At 42.5% G+C, this 22,536-nt stretch overlaps 1 protein-coding gene across 2 annotated transcripts in view; it reads left to right on the top strand.

Annotated features, from left to right (window-relative positions):
* bsnb (bassoon (presynaptic cytomatrix protein) b) overlaps positions 1 to 14,378 on the top strand; it is a 111,918-nt gene extending 97,540 nt beyond the window's left edge. For both annotated transcript variants that reach the window (XM_029776108.1, XM_029776107.1), the window contains exons 10-13: positions 2,769 to 2,824; positions 2,947 to 3,083; positions 7,862 to 8,099; positions 10,635 to 14,378. In XM_029776108.1, the coding sequence (XP_029631968.1) occupies positions 2,769 to 2,809 (41 nt within the window). In that variant the 3' untranslated portion in view covers positions 2,810 to 2,824; positions 2,947 to 3,083; positions 7,862 to 8,099; positions 10,635 to 14,378. The remainder of the gene's footprint in view (positions 1 to 2,768; positions 2,825 to 2,946; positions 3,084 to 7,861; positions 8,100 to 10,634) is intronic.
* The last annotated feature ends 8,158 nt before the right edge of the window (positions 14,379 to 22,536 follow it).

The raw sequence follows: 22,536 nt of genomic DNA, 5'->3' as shown, positions 1-22,536 counted from the left end.
AGGTGCGTACTAAACAGACATAACCAACAGACACATGAAACATGGATCGGTGGCAGCTAGTAGGCCGGCGACGACGACCGCCGAACGCCGCCCGACCGGGGAGTGGCACCACCTTCTGTGGACGTTGTGACAGTGTCTCATTGATTGGACTCCAGGTTAGCTGACTCCTGACTCCAATTAGCTTTTGGAGAAGTCATTGGACTAGGGGGTTCACGTACTTTTTCCAACCTACACTGTGAATGTTTAACCTGTTGAGGACAGACGTTCCGCTAGCGGAACCCCGTTCCGCCTGCGGAACCCCTAGCCAACAGCCAATGTCATCGCACGGCGCGAAAAACAAAACCAACTAAAATACCACAATTCAATTTTCTCAAACAATCAACTATTTTACACCATTTTAAAGATAAGACTCGTTAATCTAACCACATTGTCCGATTTCAAAAAGGCTTTACAGCGAAAGCAAAACATTAGATTATGTCAGGAGAGTACCCTGCCAAAAATAATCACACAGCCATTTTCAAAGCAAGCATATATGTCACAAAAACCAAAACCACAGCTAAATGCAGCACTAACCTTTGATGATCTTCATCAGATGACACTCCTAGGACATTATGTTATACAATACATGCATGTTTTGTTCAATCAAGTTCATATTTATATCAAAAACCAGCTTTTTACATTAGCATGTGATGTTCAGAACTAGCATACCCACCGAAAACATCCGGTGAATTTACTAAATGACTCATGATAAACGTTCACAAAATACATAACAATTATTTTAAGAATTATAGATACAGAACTCGTTTATGCAATCACGGTGTCAGATTTTAAAATAGCTTTTCGGCGAAAGCACATTTTGCAATATTCTGAGTACATAGCTCGGCCATCACGGCTAGCTATTTTGACACCCACCAAGTTTTGGGCTCACTAAACTCAGAATTACTATTAGAAAAATTGGATTACCTTTGCTGTTCTTCGTCAGAATGCACTCCCAGGACTTCTACTTCAACAACAAATGTTGTTTTGGTTCCAAATAATCCATAGTTATATTCAAATAGCTCCGTTTTGTTCGTGCGTTCAGGTCACTATCCGAAGGGTGACGCCCGAGCACATTTCGTGGCAAAAAAATTCAAAATATTCCATTACCGTACTTAGAAGCATGTCAAACGCTGTTTAAAATCTATTTTTATGCTATTTTTCTCATAAAATAGCGATAATATTCCAACCGGGCGACGTTGTATTCATTCAAAGGCTGAAAGAAAAAAATGGAGTAGTCTCGTGACCGCGTATCTCCAGTCTCACTGTCCCCAGGCTTACCACTTACAAATTCTCCTGCTGTTCTTCGCCCAGAGACAGCAGACACCCCATTCCACTTTCTGGCGGCTTTAGAGAGCCAATGGAAGCCTTAGAAGATGTCACGTTACAGCACAGATGCTGTATTTTCGATAGAGATGCAACAGAAGGACAACAAATTGTCAGACAGGGCACTTCCTGTATGGAATCTTCTCATGTTTTGGCCTGCCATATGAGTTCTGTTATACTCACAGACACCATTCAAACAGTTTTAGAAACTTTAGAGTGTTTTCTATCCAAATCTACTAATTATATGCATATTCTAGTTTCTGGGCAGGAGTAGTAACCAGATTAAATCGGGTATGTTTTTTATCCTGCCGTGAAAATACTGCCACCTATCCCAAAGAAGTTACATTCTGTATTCAATGTAGACAATAATACAATAATTTGTGTGTTATTAGTTTAAGCACACCATGTTTGTCTATTGTTGTGACTTAGATGAAGATCAGATCAAATTTGAGGACCAATTTATGCAGAAATGCAGGTAATCACAAAGGGTTCACATACTTTTTCTTGCCGCTGTATTTTGATTTGTTTAACACTTTTTTGGTTACTACATGATTCCATATGTGTTATTTCATAGTTTTGATGTCTGTATTTTGATTTTTTTAACACTTTTTTGGTTACTACATGATTCCATATGTGTTATTTCATAGTTTTGATGTCTTCACTATTATTCTACAATGTAGAAAATAGTAAAAATAAAGAAAAATCCTTGAATAAGTAGGTGTTTTAAAGATGTTGACCGGTAGTGTACTTAAGTATCAAAAGTAAATGTTATTGCTAAAATATACTTAAGTATCAAAAGTAAAAGTTTAAATAATTTGAAATTCCTTATATCAAGCAAACCAGACAGCACCATTTTCTTGTTGATTTATTTACGTATAGCCAGGGGCACACTCCAACACTCAGACATAATTTACAAACGAAGCATGCGTGTTTAGTAAGTCCGCCAGATCAGAGGCAGTAGGGATGACCAGGGATGTTCTTTTGATAAGTGTGTGAATTGGAGCATTTTCCTGTCCTGCTAAGCATTCAAAATGTAACAAGTACTTTTCAGGTGTCGGAAAATGTATGAAGTAAAAAGTACACTATTTCCTATAGGAATGTAGTGAAGTAAAAGTAAAAGTTGTCAAAAATATAAATAGTGAAGTAAAGTACAGATACCCCAACAAAAACTACTTAAGTAGTACTTTAAAGTATTTTTGCTTAAGTACTTTACACCGCTGTGTGTGTGTCCTTAGTCGTTGATGTTCTTTCTTAGTGATTGAATATAATAGAAACATTGATCATTTATAAGATGTACTGTACACTCCTACTACAGAATATTCTGTGAAATGTACTATCTTACTGTCTTAAACATTATTCTTTCATTATTTTCATTCCACCCTTTCCCATCTATCTCTTTTACACAGCTATTTCTGGCCTCGGCAAGAAGTTCACTTCGTTTTGGTGAACGGAAGAGAGGAGGGTAAATGCGATGGATTTGTTTGTGATTTTCTTAGATGTAAAGCTTACTTAGTTGACACTTGCAGTTTGCTAGTGTGTTGTGGAAGTCCCAGGAGTGAGGGACAGCTTGTGTTTGTCTTGCAGGGTATGAGGAGTTGAGATGGAGAGGGATTGGAGGCTTGGTACTGGAAAAACCTATGAAACTGTTTACGGCATTTTATACATTTCACTATCACAAGGAAACGGAGGAGGAGGGAGGCGGAGGGTACCTGAGCGCATCAGTGAGTATCTCATTACCTCTCCCTTCCCTTGCGAGATGAATACATTTCTTAACACATTGGGGCTGCGGGCCTTGTCTTAGGAGAGAAATGGTGTAATGAGGGATTTTTTTATAGGATAGTGAATCATCATTCTGTGGGCCCCAGTTTGTGTGTGTGTGTATGAGTGTACATGTATGTCTGTGTGTCCCTGTGTATGCGTGTGTGTGTGTGCATGGAAGGACAGCATGATCCCCCTTGTCCTCTGCTTATTTCCAAGATGTATATGAGTGTTTATTAAATATTTAAATATATGGAAATAGCTTCCATCTATTTAGAAGTTAAATACTCACCCCTCAAAGTAGTAATACTATCAACAATGTTTAAGGTTAGGTTTAATGCAGTACGGGATACAGATTTGCATCCCCAATGGCACCCTGTTCCCTATATAGTGCACCACATCTGCTCAGGGCCCATAGATATCTGGTCGAAAGTGCACTAGGTAGGGATTTAATTTTTATTTTTTTATTTCACCTTTATTTAATCAGGTAGGCTAGTTGAGAAGAAGCATAGCAATTCGACACATAGAACACCACAGAGTTACACATGGAATAAACAAAACATAGTCAATAATACAGTAGAACAAAAGAAAACAAAAAGTCTATATACAGAGAGTGCAAATGACGTAAGATAAGGGAGTTAAGGCAATAAAAAGGCCATGGTGGCGAAGTAATTACAATATAGCAATTAAACACTGGAATGGTAGATGTACAGAAGATGAATGTGCAAGTAGGGATACTGGGGTGCAAAGGAGCAAGATAAATAAATAAATACACTATGGGGATGAGGTAGGTAGATAGATGGGCTGTTTACAGATGGGCTATGTACAGGTGCAGTGATCTGTGAGCTGCTCTGACAGCTGGTGCTTAAAGCTAGTAAGGGAGATATGAGTCTCCAGCTTCAGAGATTTTTGCAGTTCGTTTCAGTCATTGGCAGCAGAGAACTGGAAGGAAAGACGACCAAAGGAGGAATTGGCTTTGGGGGTGACCAGTGAGATATACCTGCTGGAGCGCGTGCTACAGGTGGGTGCTGCTATGGTGACCAGTGAGCTGAGATAAGGTGGGGCTTTACCTAGCAAAGACTTATAGATAACCTGTAGCCAGTGGGTTTGGCGACGAGTATGAAGCGAGGGCCAACCAACGAGAGCGTACAGGTCACAATGGTGGGTAGTGTATGGGGCTTTGGTGACAAAACAGATGGCACTGTGATAGACTGCATCCAATTTGTTGAGTAGAGTGTTTGAGGCTATTTTATAGATGACATCACCGAAGTTGAGGATCGGTAGGATGGTCAGTTTTACGAGGGTATGTTTGGCAGCATGAGTGAATGATGCTTTGTTGCGATATAGGAAGCCGATTCTAGATTTAATTTTGGATTGGAGATGCTAAATGTGAGTCTGGAAGGAGAGTTTACAGTCTAACCAGACACCTAGGTATTTGTAGTTGTCCACGTATTCTAAGTCAGAGCCGTCCAGAGTAGTGATGCTGGATGGGTGAGCAGGTGCGGGCAGTGATCGATTGAATAGCATGCATTTAGTTTAACTTGCGCTTAAGAGCAGTTGGAGGCCACAGAAGGAGTGTTGTATGGCATTGAAGCTCGTCTGGAGGTTAGTTAACACAGTGTCCAAAGAGGGGCCAGAAGTATACAGAATGGTGTCGTCTGCGTAGAGGTGGATCAGAGAATCACCAGAAGCAAGAGCAACATCATTGATGTATACAGAGAAGAGAGTCGGCCCGAGAATTGAACCCTGTGGCACCCCCATAGAGACTGCCAGAGGTCCGGACAACAGGCCCTCCGATTTGACACACTGAACTCTATCAGAGAAGTAGTTGGTAAACCAGGCGAGGCAATCATTTGAGAAACCAAGGCTGTCGAGTCTGCCAATAAGAATGTGGTGATTGACAGAGTCGAAAGCCTTGGCCAGGTCGATGAATACGGCTGCACAGTAATGTCTCTTATCGATGGCGGTTATGATGTCATTTAGGGCCTTGAGCGTGGCTGAGGTGCACCCATGACCAGCTCGGAAACCAGATTGCATAGTGGAGAAGGTACGGTGGGATTCGAAATGGTCGGTAATCTGTTTGTTAACTTGGCTTTCGAAGACCTTAGAAAGACAGGGTAGGATAGATATAGGTCTGTAGCAGTTTGGGTCGAGAGTGTCACCCCCTTTGAAGAGGGGGATGACCGCGGCAGCTTTCCAATCTTTGGGAATCTCAGACGATACAAAAGAGAGGTTGAACAGGCTAGTAATAGGGGTTGCAACAATTTCGGCAGATAATTTTAGAAAGAGAGGGTCCAGATTGTCTAGCCCGGCTGATTTGAAGGGGTCCAGATTTTGCAGCTCTTTCAGAACATCAGCTATCTGGATTTGGGTGAAGGAGAAATGGTGGGGGCTTTGGCAGGTTGCTGTGGAGGGTGCCGGGAAGTTGACTGGGGTAGGGATAGCCAGGTGGAAAGCATGGCCAGCCGTAGAGAAATGCTTATTGAAATTCTCAATTATGGTGGATTTATCGGTGGTAACAGTGTTTCCTAGCCTCAGAGCAGTGGGCAGCTGGGAGGAGGTGCTCTTATTCTCCATGGACTTTACAGTGTCACAGAACTTTTTTGAGTTAGTACTACAGGATGCAAATTTCTGTTTGAAAAAGCTAGCCTTAGCTTTCCTAACTGCCTGTGTATATTTGTTCCTAACTTCTCTGAAAAGTTGCATATCTCAGGGGCTATTCGATGCTAATGCAGAACGCCACACAATGTTTTTGTGCTGTCAAGGGCAGACAGGTCTGGAGTGAACCAAGGACTATATCTATTCCAAGTTCTACATTTTTTGAGTGGGGCATGCTTATTTAAGATGGTGAGGAAGACACTTTTAAAGAATAGCCAGGCATCATCTACTGATGGGTTGAGGTCAATGTCATTCCAGGATACCCTGGCCAGGTCGATTAGAAAGGCCTGCTCGCAGAAGTGTTTTAGGGAGCGTTTGACAGTGATGAGGGGTGGTCGTTTGGTCGCAGACCCATTATGGATGCAGGCAGTGATCGCTAAGATCTTGATTGAAAACAGCAGAGTTAGTTAGGATGACATCTATGAGGGTGCCCGTGTTTACGGATTTGGGGTTGTACCTGGTAGGTTCATTGATAATTTGTGTGAGATTGAGGGCATCAAGCTTAGATTGTAGGATGGCCGGGATGTTAAGCGTGTCCCAGTTTAGGTCACCTAGTAGCACGAGCTCAGAAGATAGATGGGGGGCAATCAATTCACATATGGTATCGAGGGCACAGCTGGGGGCAGAGGGAGGTCTATAGCAAGCGGCAACAGTGAGAGACTTGTTTCTGGAAAGGTGAATTTTTAGAAGTAGAAGCTCGAATTGTTTGGGTACAGACTTGGATAGTAAAACAGAACTCTGCAGGCTATCTTTGCAGTAGATTGCAACACCGCACCCTTTGGCAGTTCTATCTTGGTGGAAAATGTTATAGTTAGCGATAGAGATTTCAGGGTTTTTGGTGGTTTTCCTAAGCCAGGATTCAGACATGGCTAAGACATCCGGGTTGGCAGAGTGTGCTAAAGCAGTGAGTAAAACAAACTTAGGGAGTAGGCTTCTAATGTTAACATGCGTGAAACCAAGGCTTTTACGGTTACAGAAGTCAACAAATGAGAGCACCTGGGGAGTGGAGCTAGGCACTGCAGGACCTGGATTAACCTCTACATCACCAGAGGAGAAGTAGCATAAGGGTACGGCTAAAGGCTATACGAACTGGCCGTCTAGCACGTTCGGAACAGAGAGTAAAAGGAGCAGGTTTCTGGGCATGATAGCATAGATTCAAGGCATAGTGTACAGACAAAGGTATGGTAGGGTGTGAGTACATTGGAGGTAAACCTAGGCATTGAGTAATGATGAGAGAGATATCGTCTCTAGAGACGTTTAAACCAGGTGATGTCATCGCATATGTAGGAGGTGGAACAACATGGTTGGTTAAGGCATATTGAGCAGGGCTAGAGGCTCTAGAGTGAAATAAGACAGTAATCACAACCAGGACAGTAATAGACGAGGCATATTGATATTAGAGAGAGGCATGCGTAGCCAAGTGAACATATGGGTCCAGTGAGTGGTTGGGCTGACTGGGGACACGGTTGATTCAGACAGCTAGCAGGCCATTGCTAACAAGCTAACAGTTAGTAGGCCGGGGCTAAACAAGCTAGCAGTTAGCAGACTGGGGCTGGCAAGCTAGCAGTTAGCAGACTGGGTTAGCAAGCAAGCAGTTAGCAGACCGGGGCAGGCAAGCTAGCAGTTAGCAGACCGGGGCAAGCAAGCTATCAGTTAGCCTTTCGGGGACGTCGCGATGGGGGTAAGTCTGTTTTTGCCTCTTCGTGCGGTAGTGTCGATACGATGGTGATAGACCAGTCGTGGAATTAGTAGGGTTCCAAGTAGCTCTAGGTAGCTAGCAGGAATGAGGTGCCATTTGGGATGCAGACAGTATCTTCAAGCTGTGGCAGCAGTCCCACACTGTGATGGATAAAGTGTTGTATCAGCTGGATATTTGCATAGATTAACATAGATCCATGTCTGCATAATGCATAATGTAGTAGCATGAGTGAACTGATGACTCATTAAGTACTGTAATTGTATATTCTGTCTGACCAGCTGGGTGCATTTTTCTCTTTTTTTCTCTCATTTTCCCCTCTCTTTCTATCCTTCTCTTTCTTTCTCTCGCTCTCTTTCTCCCACTTTCTATTTTCTCTCACCCCAGTTACCACCAATCAGGGCTGGAATCAAAGGATGCCTGGTCAGCACTGAACTCCCCAGACATGAGCACACAACATGATCAGAATTAGAATGGGTGGATGCTTTGTCAGCACAGGCTGGGATCTCCAGACATGAGCAGAGGATTGAGGAGAGGACGAAGTGGATGGATATCAAGTCAGAGCGGGGGTCCCAAGCATGAGCAAACTATTCAAGAGAGACTTCTGCTTCTGCCTTTGCTGGCTGTAAGTGAAAATCAGATGTACATTCATCCAGCGTATGTGTCTCTCTGTGTGTGTGTGTGTGTGTGTGTGTGTGTGTGTGTGTCTCTGTGTGCTCAGTTTCTTGTGCATTTTCAGTTAATTGGTTCAAAGGTTAGAGCCCAGGATAGGTCCAGGAGGTTTACCCGTTCACTTGTCCACACAGAGCACTATAATTAGCCAATGGATGAGCAGACTAACCATGGCTTTACTGTCCTTCCATGCACACACACGCACGGACACACAGACATGCACACACGCACGCACGCACGCACGCACACACGAACGCACGCACAAACTGTGAAGCCCACAGAATGATGATTTACTATCCTATAAACAATCCCTCATTACATGGTAGAATGGACTGACATGGAGAGCGGCACCATAGAATTGTTTTGCAAACAAAATACATTTCAATGCATTTCTATTGGGCCCCTGTTCAAAACACATGAAGACTAATTAGGTCCCTGCTTTCTCTTTCTGGCCACTGCTATCTCTACTAGAACTAGTTATTATGGCATCTGGGTTGGGTTGACCGTGATATCATAGGTCGTGATGCCTGGTGCCTCTCTGTGTGTGGGGCAGGGGGTGAGGGATCCAGTGATCCAGTGCAGGGATCTAGAGATAAACCCAGCTCAGTGCCTCTTTGAGCAGCAGGCAAGCCTTTTCAGCCCCGGGGATTACTGACAATCCCAGCAGGGCTCTGATTGGCTGCAACCGCCCGGGGAGGGAGGGGCTTGGGACATAGTGGGCGAGTTTGTTTTGCATGGCCTGGTGGCCCCGGGTGGGCGGAGTTTGCACATTTTAGACCATTCCATTGGTCCTTAAGTGAAATGTCCACCCACCCGGGGCACCGGGCCATGCAAAACGAACTGGCCCAGTGACACGTAGGGGGAGTAGTGAAACTGGAAGCACTCAGCGTGACTGTCTTGGGCCAGTTGTGAGGTCTTAGATAGGGGGTGTGGTCTGTTTTAGTGAGGTACCAACTCGTGGTGGGTGTGGCCTACTACTGTACAGCCGCGTTAGAAGTATAGCGTAACTAGTCTGAGGGGAAAGGTCACGTGCAAAACTCAGTACATTAGGATGAACCTTTCTAATCAGTCATATTGCAGAGCTTGTATTTATTGCCCTATTTTAGAGCTTGGAGCTTTAAAAAATAAAAAAAATGACTTTGTTCAACAACAAAAAGTATTGTTATAGAGAGTTTTACAATAATTCCCTGGTATTAGGGTGTAGGATTAGGGTGTAGGATTGGTTCCCATGGTAATTAGAGTCTGGCACTAGAATGTTAGCCACTGGATGACCCTCCATGCTGCATGAGCTCTGGCTCAGGGATTTAAGGGAATACTGTGAATGAAGACAGTGGTTCTCTCTTTCTCTCGTTCTCGCTCGCTGTCCCTGTTTCTTTCTCTTGATCTCTCTCTCGATGTCTCTCTCTCCCTTTCTCTCTCTCTCTCTCTCTTTCCCTCTCCTTTTGTCTGTTTCGTCTCTCTCAATTCAATTTACATTTTCAATTCAAAGGGCTTAATTGGCATGGGAAACATACTGTATGTTTACATCTCTCTCTCGCTCTCTCTTTCTCGCTCTAAAGGACACTGAGCTGAACCATGTGTGAGGAATGAGAATGGAATTGTGTGTATATGTGTGTCCTTTTGTCTGCCTGTAGGGCAGGCGTGTGCGCACACACATAGCTATCCCTCCAGCGGTACAGTATTACAGTCCTACAGCTCTCCTCTGCCCCCTTGAGGTGAAATCAAGCCCTGAAATCTTTCAAATCAAATCACAGTTTATTTGTCGCATGCACAGATCAGCAGATGTTAAAGCAGGTGTAGCAAAACGCTTACGTTTCTAGCTCCAGCAATGCAGTGTCTAACAGTGCAATACTGATACAAAAGTACAAAAAAAATGAAATTAAGAAATATCAGAATGAGCAATGTCAGAGTCCTGAATATATATGTGTGGTGATGTATAGACAGTCTGGCCAATGTATAAGTAGGAAAATGTACTGGATGTCCAGCAGTAGTTATATAGGATGAGCTACAGTATGTCTAGAATACAGTACATACATATAAAGTGACTAATCAATTAGTCAGCTTCATTTCTCAGAGATCAAATAAAATGTAAACAAAATAATGTCGCAGGAACTCTATGGGACAGTAATGAACACATCTCTGTGTACTGTAAATTGTATGCCCTGTGTTTTGCCTGTGTTTGTCATATGATTCAAATGCCTGTGATATTGGATGCTAATGCAACACATACCGTATAGATTCAGTGCATATTGTTCTCGTAGCGGTGCAACATTTTGGTACGTTTCCCAGAAATCCCTGGTTTCCCAGAAATCCCATTTGGAAGATTCCTGGAATCAGGAGGACATAAACTGAAAATCCGGGAATCTTCCAATCGAGAAGATGGACAATCTGGGAGTTTTGGGAAAGTTACCGGAATTTTAGAACCTTTAGTTCTCAGTAGAAATGATCTCCAGGTGAGGGACACTGACCTTTGACCTTGTGTTTTCAGATACACCAACAGAATGCCAGGGAGAGCCTGCCTCACAGCTCCTAGTAAGAGAGTGAATAAGACAGATAGAATCCTCACCTTCCTGTCGGTTGTCTGCTTACTGAGAGATATAACTCCTGATCCAGCTACAGGACAGGGAGCTGTCACACACCTTAGGCTTGGCTTCAGCATCTCTCAGCTCAGGGGGATAGCAACGGAGGATGCTGTTTTTTCATCTGAATGTCTTGTATCACTCGCCGAGGTTCTCCTGTTGGAAAACCAGGCCAGATGGGAGCGATTGTAGTTGAAGGAAGCTTCATAGTGCCCTCTACAGGGCATTGAGGGGAAGTCACTCTTCCTTGTCTGAGGAATCCACATCTGACCACAATCTACTCGGTCCAGGTCCCAAATGACACCCTATTCCCTATTTAGTGCACTACTTCCGACCAGGGTCCATTGGGCTCTGGTCAAAAGTAGTGTATTATATAGGAAATATATAGGAAATAGGGGACCATTTGGGATGCAGAGTCTGTCTGAGGAGTCCACGTCTGACCAGAATCCTTCATGACGCCACGCTTTTGTGCTCAAAGGGCCTTTTTACAGCATCACCATTATAACGCAATGGAGGAGGTAGACAGAGGTACACAGCTCATAGGTTTTACTAGTACCAAAGAGACTTCTTCGCTAACTATGACACTCTAACTACTACACCGGAGGAGGCAAGACGTTACTACGGCGACAGACAAAAAACAAACAAACAATGCCCCTGTTATTAAACCCTTGAATGCTTGGTTTCTATGATCTCTACATTCCAGTATAGGGAACGATGACCCTTTCTTTGAATGTGTTTTTATTTCTCGTCCACCTGTTGTGATGATATGATGTCTACAGAATGCAACATGTACATGTGGACATGGGAATGCACGCACAATAATAATAATCGAAAAGAAACCCATATCTTCTCAATACTTTCTCCACCACCATGTCCAGAAGAGGGGCCACTAGACATTACTAGACGAGTAGGATCATGAAGAGGAGGAGGAGCTACCAGTGTGCCCCACCAATGAGAGTGTGAGATCTACACAGAAGAGAGAACCAAACGGAGCGCAAGTAAGCGTGGCCACGGCTGTTTTTTTTTTTTAGCCATCGCAAAGCCATCAGTTGTCAATCCCAGAGCACTTTGGGACTTTGTTGTTGTTTCGTTTCTTTTTATGATCTATTTGTTGATTTATTTTCATCTTGTTTAGTTTCTTATCATTTTTGCCTGGTATTTTTTGGGAAAAGAAGAGCCTTATTCGGTACATATTTTTTACTTGTATACCTCATATGTTTTGAAACGTCCATATCATACCTTTCTTAATTTATTTTTTGCACAAATGTATACTACTGTATGTATATACATCTAGCTAGAACACATAATGTAAATGATTAATTTGTGTATTTATATTTATGTGACTTCTGTTTTTGTTTTTTTCATGTTTTTCTTTGGTAAATCTATTTATATTTGAATGGTCTATGGTTTTCTTATTTATTATCTTGTGTTTGAATAATTTGCTGGTTGATTTTTAAAAGCAATAGCATGCAGAAAACGTTATACAGCACAATGGTGTTAATGTTGTTTAAATTCGTGCTTGGGAATATCTGAAACATGTTGATAAACATCAGTAAATGTGTCTGAGAGAGTTGCATAACCACACATACACACCTAAATCTCGACATTTACGCTAACACACACACACACACACACACACACACACACACACACACACACACACACACACACACAGAGGATTGGTTGGAAGCAATCATCATTTCAAATGTTCTATGCAATGATTCATTTTGAAACTGGAAAAGACTCCAAAAAAGTTGAATATCATGATGACCAATGTTACTCACACGACTCCCAACATCATTGTGAACTGAAAAACGTCAGAAAACGGTTATGAACATGTTTGTACTTGTATGTATGGATCTTAATATTGAACTATTGAATCTAGACTTGTTTTTATTTTTGTGGCATGTTTAATAGTACCCCATCACTCCCCATACGGGGGACTTGTTGCCAAAGGGTTAACTGTATAGACTGTCAGTCATGAATGTCCAACATCTTGTTGCTAGAAGCATGGGTTTGCTTGGCTTCGTCCGGCTGTTTGTATGACCTCATTAAGTCTTAGTGTGTGTGGCTTGACCAGGTTTCCACTGTGCCGTGGCGTGTTCGGCTTACAGTGACTGTCCAATCCGTGCTGCTATTCAAACCTGTGATGCGGTTGGTCAAGAAATTCTCCATGTAAAAATGTAATTGTGCGTATTACGGTCGGTGTATAATCTGAAGGGTGGGTGGGGGGGTGGGTGGGGGGTTCGTTTCTGGTGTCTGATTGGTTGATCAGACCCTCCAACAAATAGAACTGTTTCGTATGCCTAACTGCATATCGGGATGGCTTCATGTGGCAATATATGATGTGGGAAACAACATTAAAGTGCTTTGAAGCCACTAAAAAGGTACATTTTAAAGAACAACAAATCAAGGTATTATTAGTTGTGGGAGGAACAATGGGGGGAAAATCCTAACCTCCAGTTAGTCGTGCATTCATTTCACTGGGAGACTAAGTGAAAATGTGACTTAAATTGAAGTTAAGATACGCCATTAAATGAACAGAAGCACGTCTAGAACTCAATCAGTGAACCGCTGAACCTTCCATATCCAAGGCCAACCTAGAGGGAACCTCCAGGGAACCTCCAGTACTGTCAGTCAAGTCCGAGAGACTCGACATGCTGCTGACCCCAAGCCAGTCATTTCCCAAATCAGGGCACGTTATAATGAAAGCACAAGCCTGACTGGTAACAGTTTGTCGCTATACTGTCTGTAAAGACACAGAAATATGACACACCAATAGGAAATGTGTTGACAATTTCAAGGCGAGGTAAAAACAAATCTAGTCTCTCATGTCATTAATATGAATGAGTGTGGGTAGAATGAATCACAGAGGGTCCTTAGTGGTGGTTAGGTATAGATAGCTGCATGCTCACCATCTTCATGGAGACGTTGTGGTCGATAAGAGAAGAGGTGCATGTGACAGAACAGCCATCACTGACTGTAGCCGTCCAGCGAGACACAAGGACAGACAGACATTGTCACTGTAAATACAGATGGAATCTTCTGTACAGCGTTTGAGTTCATAGTAAGGCCGTCTTGTGCATCCCCACGCTGTACTTGCTGCCAACTTTTGTGCTTTTGTGTATAATATAATATTTATTATGATTAAATATTATGATTATAATGATGAAATGAGCAGTGTATGTGACTGTTGGCAAAAGTGGAACAACTTGTATTCAGAAAACATATCTGTTCTCTGTGGAGTTTCTATACATATTGTGTTTGTAAAACAAGGAGAAATACCTCCATGGCAAAAGTTTATCCAGGCGTTCTATTGTCATTCTAAATCGGGAGGTTTCAAAGGTGATGGGACATGATCCGTTAATAAAAAAATCATTAAAAAAAGAGATTGAAATAAGAGGAAAAAGCAAAGAGAAAATGCAACAAAAAATCCAGAAAAAGTCTTAACTCAAGTCATTCACTGTTGTAAGTGCAATGGGCGAAACATCAGTCGTGTATCCATTGTGAAATCTTGTGTTCTATTCAGTGTATTCCTGTAAACAGATAGAGTAACATTTTGGTGCATCATGTCATGTAATGTGATTAATGAAAATAATGACCCTGCAATTTGTTTCCAATCAGGAAAAAGAATAAAGAGAAAATGAAAAATCTCTATTTTGTAGTTGTTTGTCATCCACTTTACTATATTTCCTTGTTCTCTCACTGAATGACTGGCTGACTGACTGAAATGGTTGCCAACAGCAACCACTGTTCACCACAGTGTATTCAAGGAAAGAATTGTTGCCTGTCTCCCTAGAAATGACCGAAAAATACAAAGCTCTGCTGAGCACCTTGGACTATTGAATAATAATAGCCATCAGAACAGCCTTAATTTGTCGTGGCATGGACTTTACGAGGTGTCGAAAGCGTTCCACAGATGCTGGCCCATGTTACCTCCAATGCTTCCAACAGTTGTGTCAAGTTGGCTCGATGTCCTTTGGGTGGTAGACAATTCCTGATGCCAGTGTCTTATTTATATTACAGCATATTGGATGACTGTCATTCATATTCCATTCACCCAGTCCAATGTAACATCGATAGGTTTAGGCTACTACATGATACTCAAATTGTAAGGAATGACGCTGGAGAATAGAAGCAGGTACGGGGAGTTGACATTTAATTAGGAATGGACATGCAACAGGACAGGAACAGCGTCAGAACTGGGAAACACAAAGACAGACGACAAACAATGCAGCGGTGGGGAACAGAGCTGGGGAACTGACAAATATAGGGGAGGTAATAAACAGGAGATTGAGTGAGTCTAATATTGCTGATGCGCGTGACGAGGGAAGGCAGGTGTGCGTAAATGATGGTGGCAGAAATGCGTAATACAGGGCAGCAAGGCGCCCTCGAGCGCCAGGGTGAAAGAGCTGGAGCAGGCGTGACAGTAACCCCCCCCGGCGTCCCACCTGGGCGAGCCGGCCGAGACATGGGCGCTGAGCAAGCCGGCTGGGGTAAACTCCCCACAAACTGGCAGGGACGTAGGAGCCTGGCGAGCCGGCTGAGGCATAGGAGCCTGACAATCTGGCTAAGGCATGAACGTCTGTCGATCTCGCTGCGGCGTGGAAGCACGAAGATCCGGTGGAGCATGATGTGGGATGGGAACCTGACGAGCCAACCGAGGCAAGAAAACCTCGAGCCAGCTAGGACGTGGAAGCCCAACGAGCTGGCTTAGGCACCCTCGGTTCCATCGGTGGCGGAATCCAAGCCCGACGTCACCAACAAAACAAGAAAACTCCTGGGCCGGCTGGGCAAACAAGACCTGGCGATCCGGCTGAGGCCCGACGTGGGATGGGCGCCTTCCGAGCCAACCGGGGCAAGGAAACCTCTCGAGCTAGCTAGGGCGTGGAAGCCCGACGAACTGGCTAGGCACCCCCGGTTCCATCGGCAGTGACCCAGGACCAAGGTCACCACCAACTGGAACGCCAGTACTCCCCGATGCTTTGTGTGTTGGCTGCTGCATTCTGTAAGGAATGACGCTGGAGAATAGAAGCAGGTACGGGGAGTTGACATTTAATTAGGAATGGACATGCAACAGGACAGGAACAGCGTCAGAACTGGGAAACACAAAGACAGACAACAAACAATGCAGCAGTGGGTAACAGAGCTGGGGAACTGACAAATATAGGGGAGGTAATAAACAGGAGATTGAGTGAGTCCAGGTGAGTCCAATATCGCTGATGCGCCAGACGAGGGAAGGCAGATGTGCGTAAATGATGGTGGCAGGAGTGAGTAATGCCGGAGCAGCCGTGACACAAATGTTCCCTGTACCCATCCTGAGGTTGCTTCAACCTAGACTTTGAATTGAAGTTTATAATGAAGGTGCACACAGGTCTAGAGACAAATTTGAGATGACAGACAGTGACATTCAATACTTGTACACTCTTGCCTGCATCTAGCTGATATGGGATGTAATCATTAGTCCAACAGTTGCAAATGAGAGTTTCTATTGGACAAATTCAAGTATGTTTATCCCTGTTAGCCTCCGTTTAAGAAACGTTTTTCAACAGAATCGGCGGAATGAATACACCCCTGATCAGCCGTAAACACATAGCCATATTATATTCCTTCTCGCATCCATGTTCTCTCCTCCCCTCACCTCTTCCCTTCGCTTGTGGACTTCAATGCACAACACATCAGCTGTATGTGACCAGGCCAAAAAACTTTCCAAGCCAAACCGCTGCACACAACCTACATCTTTGTCACCATATTAGCTAAAGTAACGTCATAGTCAGCATAGCTAATAGAACTAACGTGTTTGTAAACCCGCTACAATCATGCAGTAACGTTACAGTGTACAGTCAGTAAGCAGTTACACCGGCGAGCCCCGCTGGCAATAAATTAGTAAAACCAGTAAAACCAAACCTTGGAAGAGTTCCTGTGTTGTGTTGGATAGTCATAGCCAGCTAGCTAACATAGCATCCCTCTGTTTGAGCTGGGTGTTTCAGTAGGCTAAACTAGCTAGCTGCATTTGCTAGCTAAGTATGTGAAACTGAAAGTGCAAAACATCTTGCTGGAGAAACTGCTCTTGCTAAGAAACTATTTATTTTATTTTTGACCATTTTCATTGAAAACAATCCCAGAAAGGTACTTAATTGTAACCTATAATGATTTGATATTGAATAAAACATGGCTGTATTGGGTCTTTAATTTGCAAAAAATCACATCAGGAGGTTAAATCAAACAATTACTATAGAAGTGCCTATTAAGTGCCAAATAAAGTAACAAGGTTGACCATTTCATCTTAAATCAGCCATAAATCCCCTTATGACAGAGTGCATGGAAACGATTTATGTGCAACAGGGAGGAACAGTTTTATTGTTAATTGTCTAGCCTGTCTATGGGGAACAGGGTTGATGTGTTATGCTCAAACCACTTTTCCACCACAAAACGCCAGAAAAATAGAGACTAGAACCGGAGACTAGAACACTAAAGACTAGATCACTAAAGACTAGAACCAGCTCACCTGCTTTTCCACTATGTTTTGACTATTAGATGACAGTTCAGTTCACATAACGGGTTGAACTTAAAATGAGGGACAGGTTTTTTTTTATTTTTTATGAATCACTAATCACATTAAATAAATAATACTCTTCAGAAATGACTTTGTCAAAGCAACAGAATAACTAGGCCTAGATTCAATCCGATCAATTATTAACCGGCGATAGACGACACCCGCATAGGTGATGTTTCGGCGGTGTCATAAGGTTAACTGTGTTGGAGCTGTCAAATCGGTGAGCAGCTGCTCTTGATCATTGTCATGAAGCCACACCCATCCCACTTGCGTTTCAAGTTTAGAATGAGATAGTGTAAGCTATAAGAAATAGTTACGCTCAAACTAAATAATTAGGATTTCTATCAGCCTAATTGAGGTGTAGATTACATCTCACATTTGAACTTGTAAACAAGGCTGCATGGGATTTCTCCTAATGAAACTCTGTGTAGCCAATGGCAATGTCCGGTTTAGGTATAATGCTTGTGGGTTTGACAGCTCTAATGCAATTCCACCTCCGACACCATCAAAACAACTGCCATGCGGATGTCGGCTAAAGCAGATTTTTTTTTTTATAGAACGGAGCACCTAGGGCTTTAACATGATGGTGAAAACTTTCTATATTAAAGGGCCTTCATTTCTCAGAACAAGAATAGACTGACGAGTTTCAGAAGAACGTGCTTTGTTTCTGGCCATTTTGAGCCTGTAATCGAACGCACAAATGCTGATGCTCTAGATACTCATCTAGTCTAAAAAAAAAAGGCCAGTTTTATTGCTTCTTTAATCAGAACAACAGTTTTCAGCTGTGGTAACATAATTGCAAAAAGGTTTCTAATGATCAATTAGCCTTTTAAAATGATCAACTTGGATTAGCTAACACAACGACATTGAAACACAGGAGTGATGGTTGCTGATAATGGGCCTCTGTACGCCTATGTAGATATTCCATTAAAATCAGCCATTTCCAGCTACAATAGTCATTTACAACATTAACAATGTCTACACTGTATTTCTGATCAATTTGATGTTATTTTAATGGACAACAAATGTGCTTTTCTTTCAAAAACAAGGACATTTCTAAGTGACCCCAAACCTTTGAACGGTAGTGGATATATTTTAAGTAGGGCTGTCAGAGTTAATCAGTTAACGCAAGTTAACTTTTTTAAATTTTAGCTCTAAACATTTTTATTGTGATTAATCTCATTGTCTGAACACGTTCGAAATACACTTAAAACAAGCTGACATTGAGGTTTAAGAAAGTGTGCTTTATTAATTTACCTGATTTTGCTAACCGTTACTTTGGACAAAATCAAGACGTCAATATTCGAGTAATGCTTTTTGTATATATATTTTGAAATTAAAGCTTAACTTCATAAAATTCTTAATTTGCAAATCAATGTTTTAATCGTTTGACAGCCCTAATTTTGATGTTAAAACTACCTTGTTAAATGAAAAAAGACCAACTCCAATACTCCCTATGCTACTGTAGCCCCACCCAGTTACTGTAGTTTCATCATTTAGTATGACTCTCAAACCCTCCAACTCTGTTTAACTCTGTGTACAAGAGCCATCCACCTGCTATTCCAACTGGACTTTGAGAAGCAGTGTCACACCTACTTCCGTTCTCACATTACGCACACCTGGCAACCATCATTACACACACTTGCTCCTCATCGTCATGCACACCTGGACTTCCTAACGACTTCCTCATTACCTTCCTCATTACCCTTTTCTGCTTACGGTTGAAGCTGTGGATCTCAACCAAGACCATAACCCACTGAACCAGAGGACAGCCTACTGAGGACAGCCTCAGTTGACAAACAGTTGACTCCTGTTTGCCAATGTCCTGGTTTAAATAGACTCAACATCTGTCAGGGTTGAGGTTCATGGGGTCAGTCAAATGAATATTCATGCAGCCCTTATTCAAATGAAAGTGGAAGAAACATGACCATTTAGATATTCTGTACAAACAGGGAGGCCTCCATTAAGCTTTTATACTATACTGAAGAAAAATATAAACGCAACATGCAACAATTTAAAAGGTTTTACTGAGTTACAGTTCATATAAGGAAATCCGTCAATTTAAATATAAATGAGGCATTAATCTATGGATTTCACATGACTGGGAATACGTATATGTATGTGTTGGTAACAGATACCTTAAAAAAAAGGTAGGAGGCTGGATCGGAAAATCCGTCATTATCTGGTGTGACAACCATTTGCCTCTTGCAAAGCGACACATCTCCTTCGCATAGAGTTGATCAGGCTGTTTGTTTGTGGGATGTTGTCCCACTCCTCTTCAAAGGCTGTACGAAGTTGCTGGATATTGGTGGGAACTGGAACAAGCTGTCGTACACATTGATCCAGAGCATCCCAAACGTGCTCAATGGGTGACATGTCTGGTGAATATGCAGGCCATGGAAGAACTGGGACATTTTCAGCTTCCAGAAATCATGCACAGATCCTTGTGACATGGGGCCATGCATTATCATGCTGAAACATGAGGTGATGGTGGCGGATTAATGGCATGACAACGGGCCTCAGGCTTTCGTCACAGTATCTCTGTGCATTCAAATTGCCATCGATAAAATGTCCGTAGCTTATGCCTGTCCATACCATAACCCCACCGCCACCATGGGACACGCTATTCACAACGTTGACATCTGCAAACCACTCGCCCACACAACGGCATACAGATAGTCTGTGGTTGTGAGGCTGGTTGGACGTACTGCCAAATTCTGTAAAACGACGTTGGAGGCAGTTTATGGTAGAGAAATTAATATTACATACTCTTGCAACAGCTCTGGTGGACATTTCCTGCAGTCAGCATGCCAATTGCACGCTCCCTCAAAACTTGAGACATCTGTAGCATTGTGTTGTGTGACAAAACTGCACATTCTAGAGTGGCTTTTTTTTGTCCCCAGCATCAGGTGCACCTGTGTAATGATCCTGTTGTTTAATCAGCTTTCTGATATGCCACACCTGTCAGGTGGATGGATTATCTTGGCAAAGGAGAAATACTCACTAACAGGGATGTAAACATTTGAGAGACGTTTCTGGGATCTTTTCTTCCAGCTCATGAAATATGGGACCAACACTTTACATGTTGCATTAATATTTTTGTTCAGTGTAGATACAACCTTATACTAAATACTAACCCTGTAACAAAATACTAACCCTGTAACTAAATATTAAATACTAACCTTATAACTATCATTGTCTTACTTAAGATAGTCTGACGACTCGGTCTCTTCTGAGTTCATGTCAACGCAGTCATGTTAGAATGGCACTATCTGTCAGAAGACAATGTATATCCTTATAACGAAATGCTAACCTTATACGTACACCATATCTTATAGTAAAGTAATATACTGTCTTGTTTTTGTAGAATTCTAATGATGACCTGCCTCAGTGTAGCCTTCCATACTACAGTGCCAGTATCTATTCCACGCTGAGGGAGTGGGGATACTGACTGTCAACTGTGAGATGTGGACACGCCCCGACAGCCCCTCACCTACAGCATTGTGGGAGATGAGAAAATATCCCATTTCACATGTAGTGCACTATTTTTGACCAAGGCCCATATAGTTCTAGTCAAAAGTAGTGCACTGTATAGGGAATGGGGTGCCATTTGGGACACAACCCAAATCACATAATGTGCTCTATTACTAGTGATCAGTGATCAATGGCTTGGCTGCGATCTAGAATTTAGGAGAACTGTTTGAATAACCCCTTTTGGTTTCAGGTAGAACCTTTTTGGGTTTCATGTAGGGTTCCTGGAACCAAAAAGGGATCTACCTGGAACCAAAAGGTTGCTCCTATGGGGACAGCCGAAGAACCATTTTGGAACCCTTTTTTCTAAGAGTGTAGGCAGACTAGTCAGCCCAGACAGAACACATTGTCTAGACAGGACACACAAGATATAACCCCAGGTACAGATGGAACACAGAACATTCAGCCCAGACAGAACACATTGTCTAGACAGGACACACAAGATAGAACCCCATGTACAGACGGAACACAGAACATTCAGCCCAGAGAGAAATCATACAAATGATGGAAAATGCAGCCCAGAGAGAAAACAGAGCATTCAGCCCAGATGGAACATAGACCTCCAAGCCAAGACAGAATGAATCAGAGGGAATGTAATTCACCATCTGCTTGAATTGCGGGTAAATTTGATTAGATACAAACCACCGCATTCCTTTTCTCCCAGGGAACACTAACAGCAGATTTACCATGGATGGAGCACAGCTGGTGTCCAGTGCCCAGTTCTCCTATGGTACCCCATGGTTTATGAGCTGCTGGTCAGGGTTCAGGACCATGGCATGTCTGTATGCTCCACTACTGCTACTGTCATTGCCAATGTGGTTCCCTGGACCACAACTTGACCAACATCCACCACCACGATCAAGGTAACTCACCACTTTTACACTTTCTATCTTACCTGCAGCTAGTAGTTATAAACAAACATAGAGTGAGACCTCTGCATGTTGTGTGTTATATGTGTGTCGTAACTTGACACACATATCATTAAATGTGAAGACATTTTTACATTTTAGTCATTTAGCAGACGCTCTTATCCAGAGCGACTTACAGTAGTGAATACATACATTTCATTTCATGCATTTTTTTTTTTTGTACTGGCCCCCTGTGGGAATCGAACCCACAACCCTGGCGTTGCACACACCATGCTGGCATTGCAAACACCATGCTCTACCAACTGAGCCACAGGGATGAAGACTGTTTATGTTATCAAATCAATTCTCTATGTGTAATTATTCCTTACGTGATTAAACTAATCATGTCAACTTTAATTAACAAGGAAGTCGGGGCACCACGGGATTTCTTTTAAAGAGTCCCTATTTCCCGAATCTTATCGATTACAGTCACTAATTAATGTATTATTACCTCATCAGTCTCATTCCTGAACGTCACAAACCCTTGGATATCTGATATCCGATATGATGGCTTGGTAGACAAAGGAAAGGGGTGAGGACAGATAATAAAGAGCCGGAGAACAGAATGGACCCACTGCATACATACAGTTGAATACGTTCATCGTAAATATGGACATTACTAGGAAAAACAATTCTCATTAGAAGACTAAGATCACATTGTTATCTTTACAAAAGTATTTGTATGCTTAATCATTTATTTTATACAACATTCAAATGCAAACCCCATAACTGAGAAGTGTATACAAACAAAGACACAGTAATATGTGTCTCCTGTCCTTCATGAGGTCACCAAAATAAACAAACTCGACATGACTG

The sequence above is a fragment of the Salmo trutta genome, chromosome 14 (assembly GCF_901001165.1).
Source record: "Salmo trutta chromosome 14, fSalTru1.1, whole genome shotgun sequence".
NCBI classification, from domain to species: domain Eukaryota; kingdom Metazoa; phylum Chordata; class Actinopteri; order Salmoniformes; family Salmonidae; genus Salmo; species Salmo trutta.
Note: the sequence above shows the minus strand (reverse complement) of the source record. Positions and strands in the feature narration are given on the sequence as shown.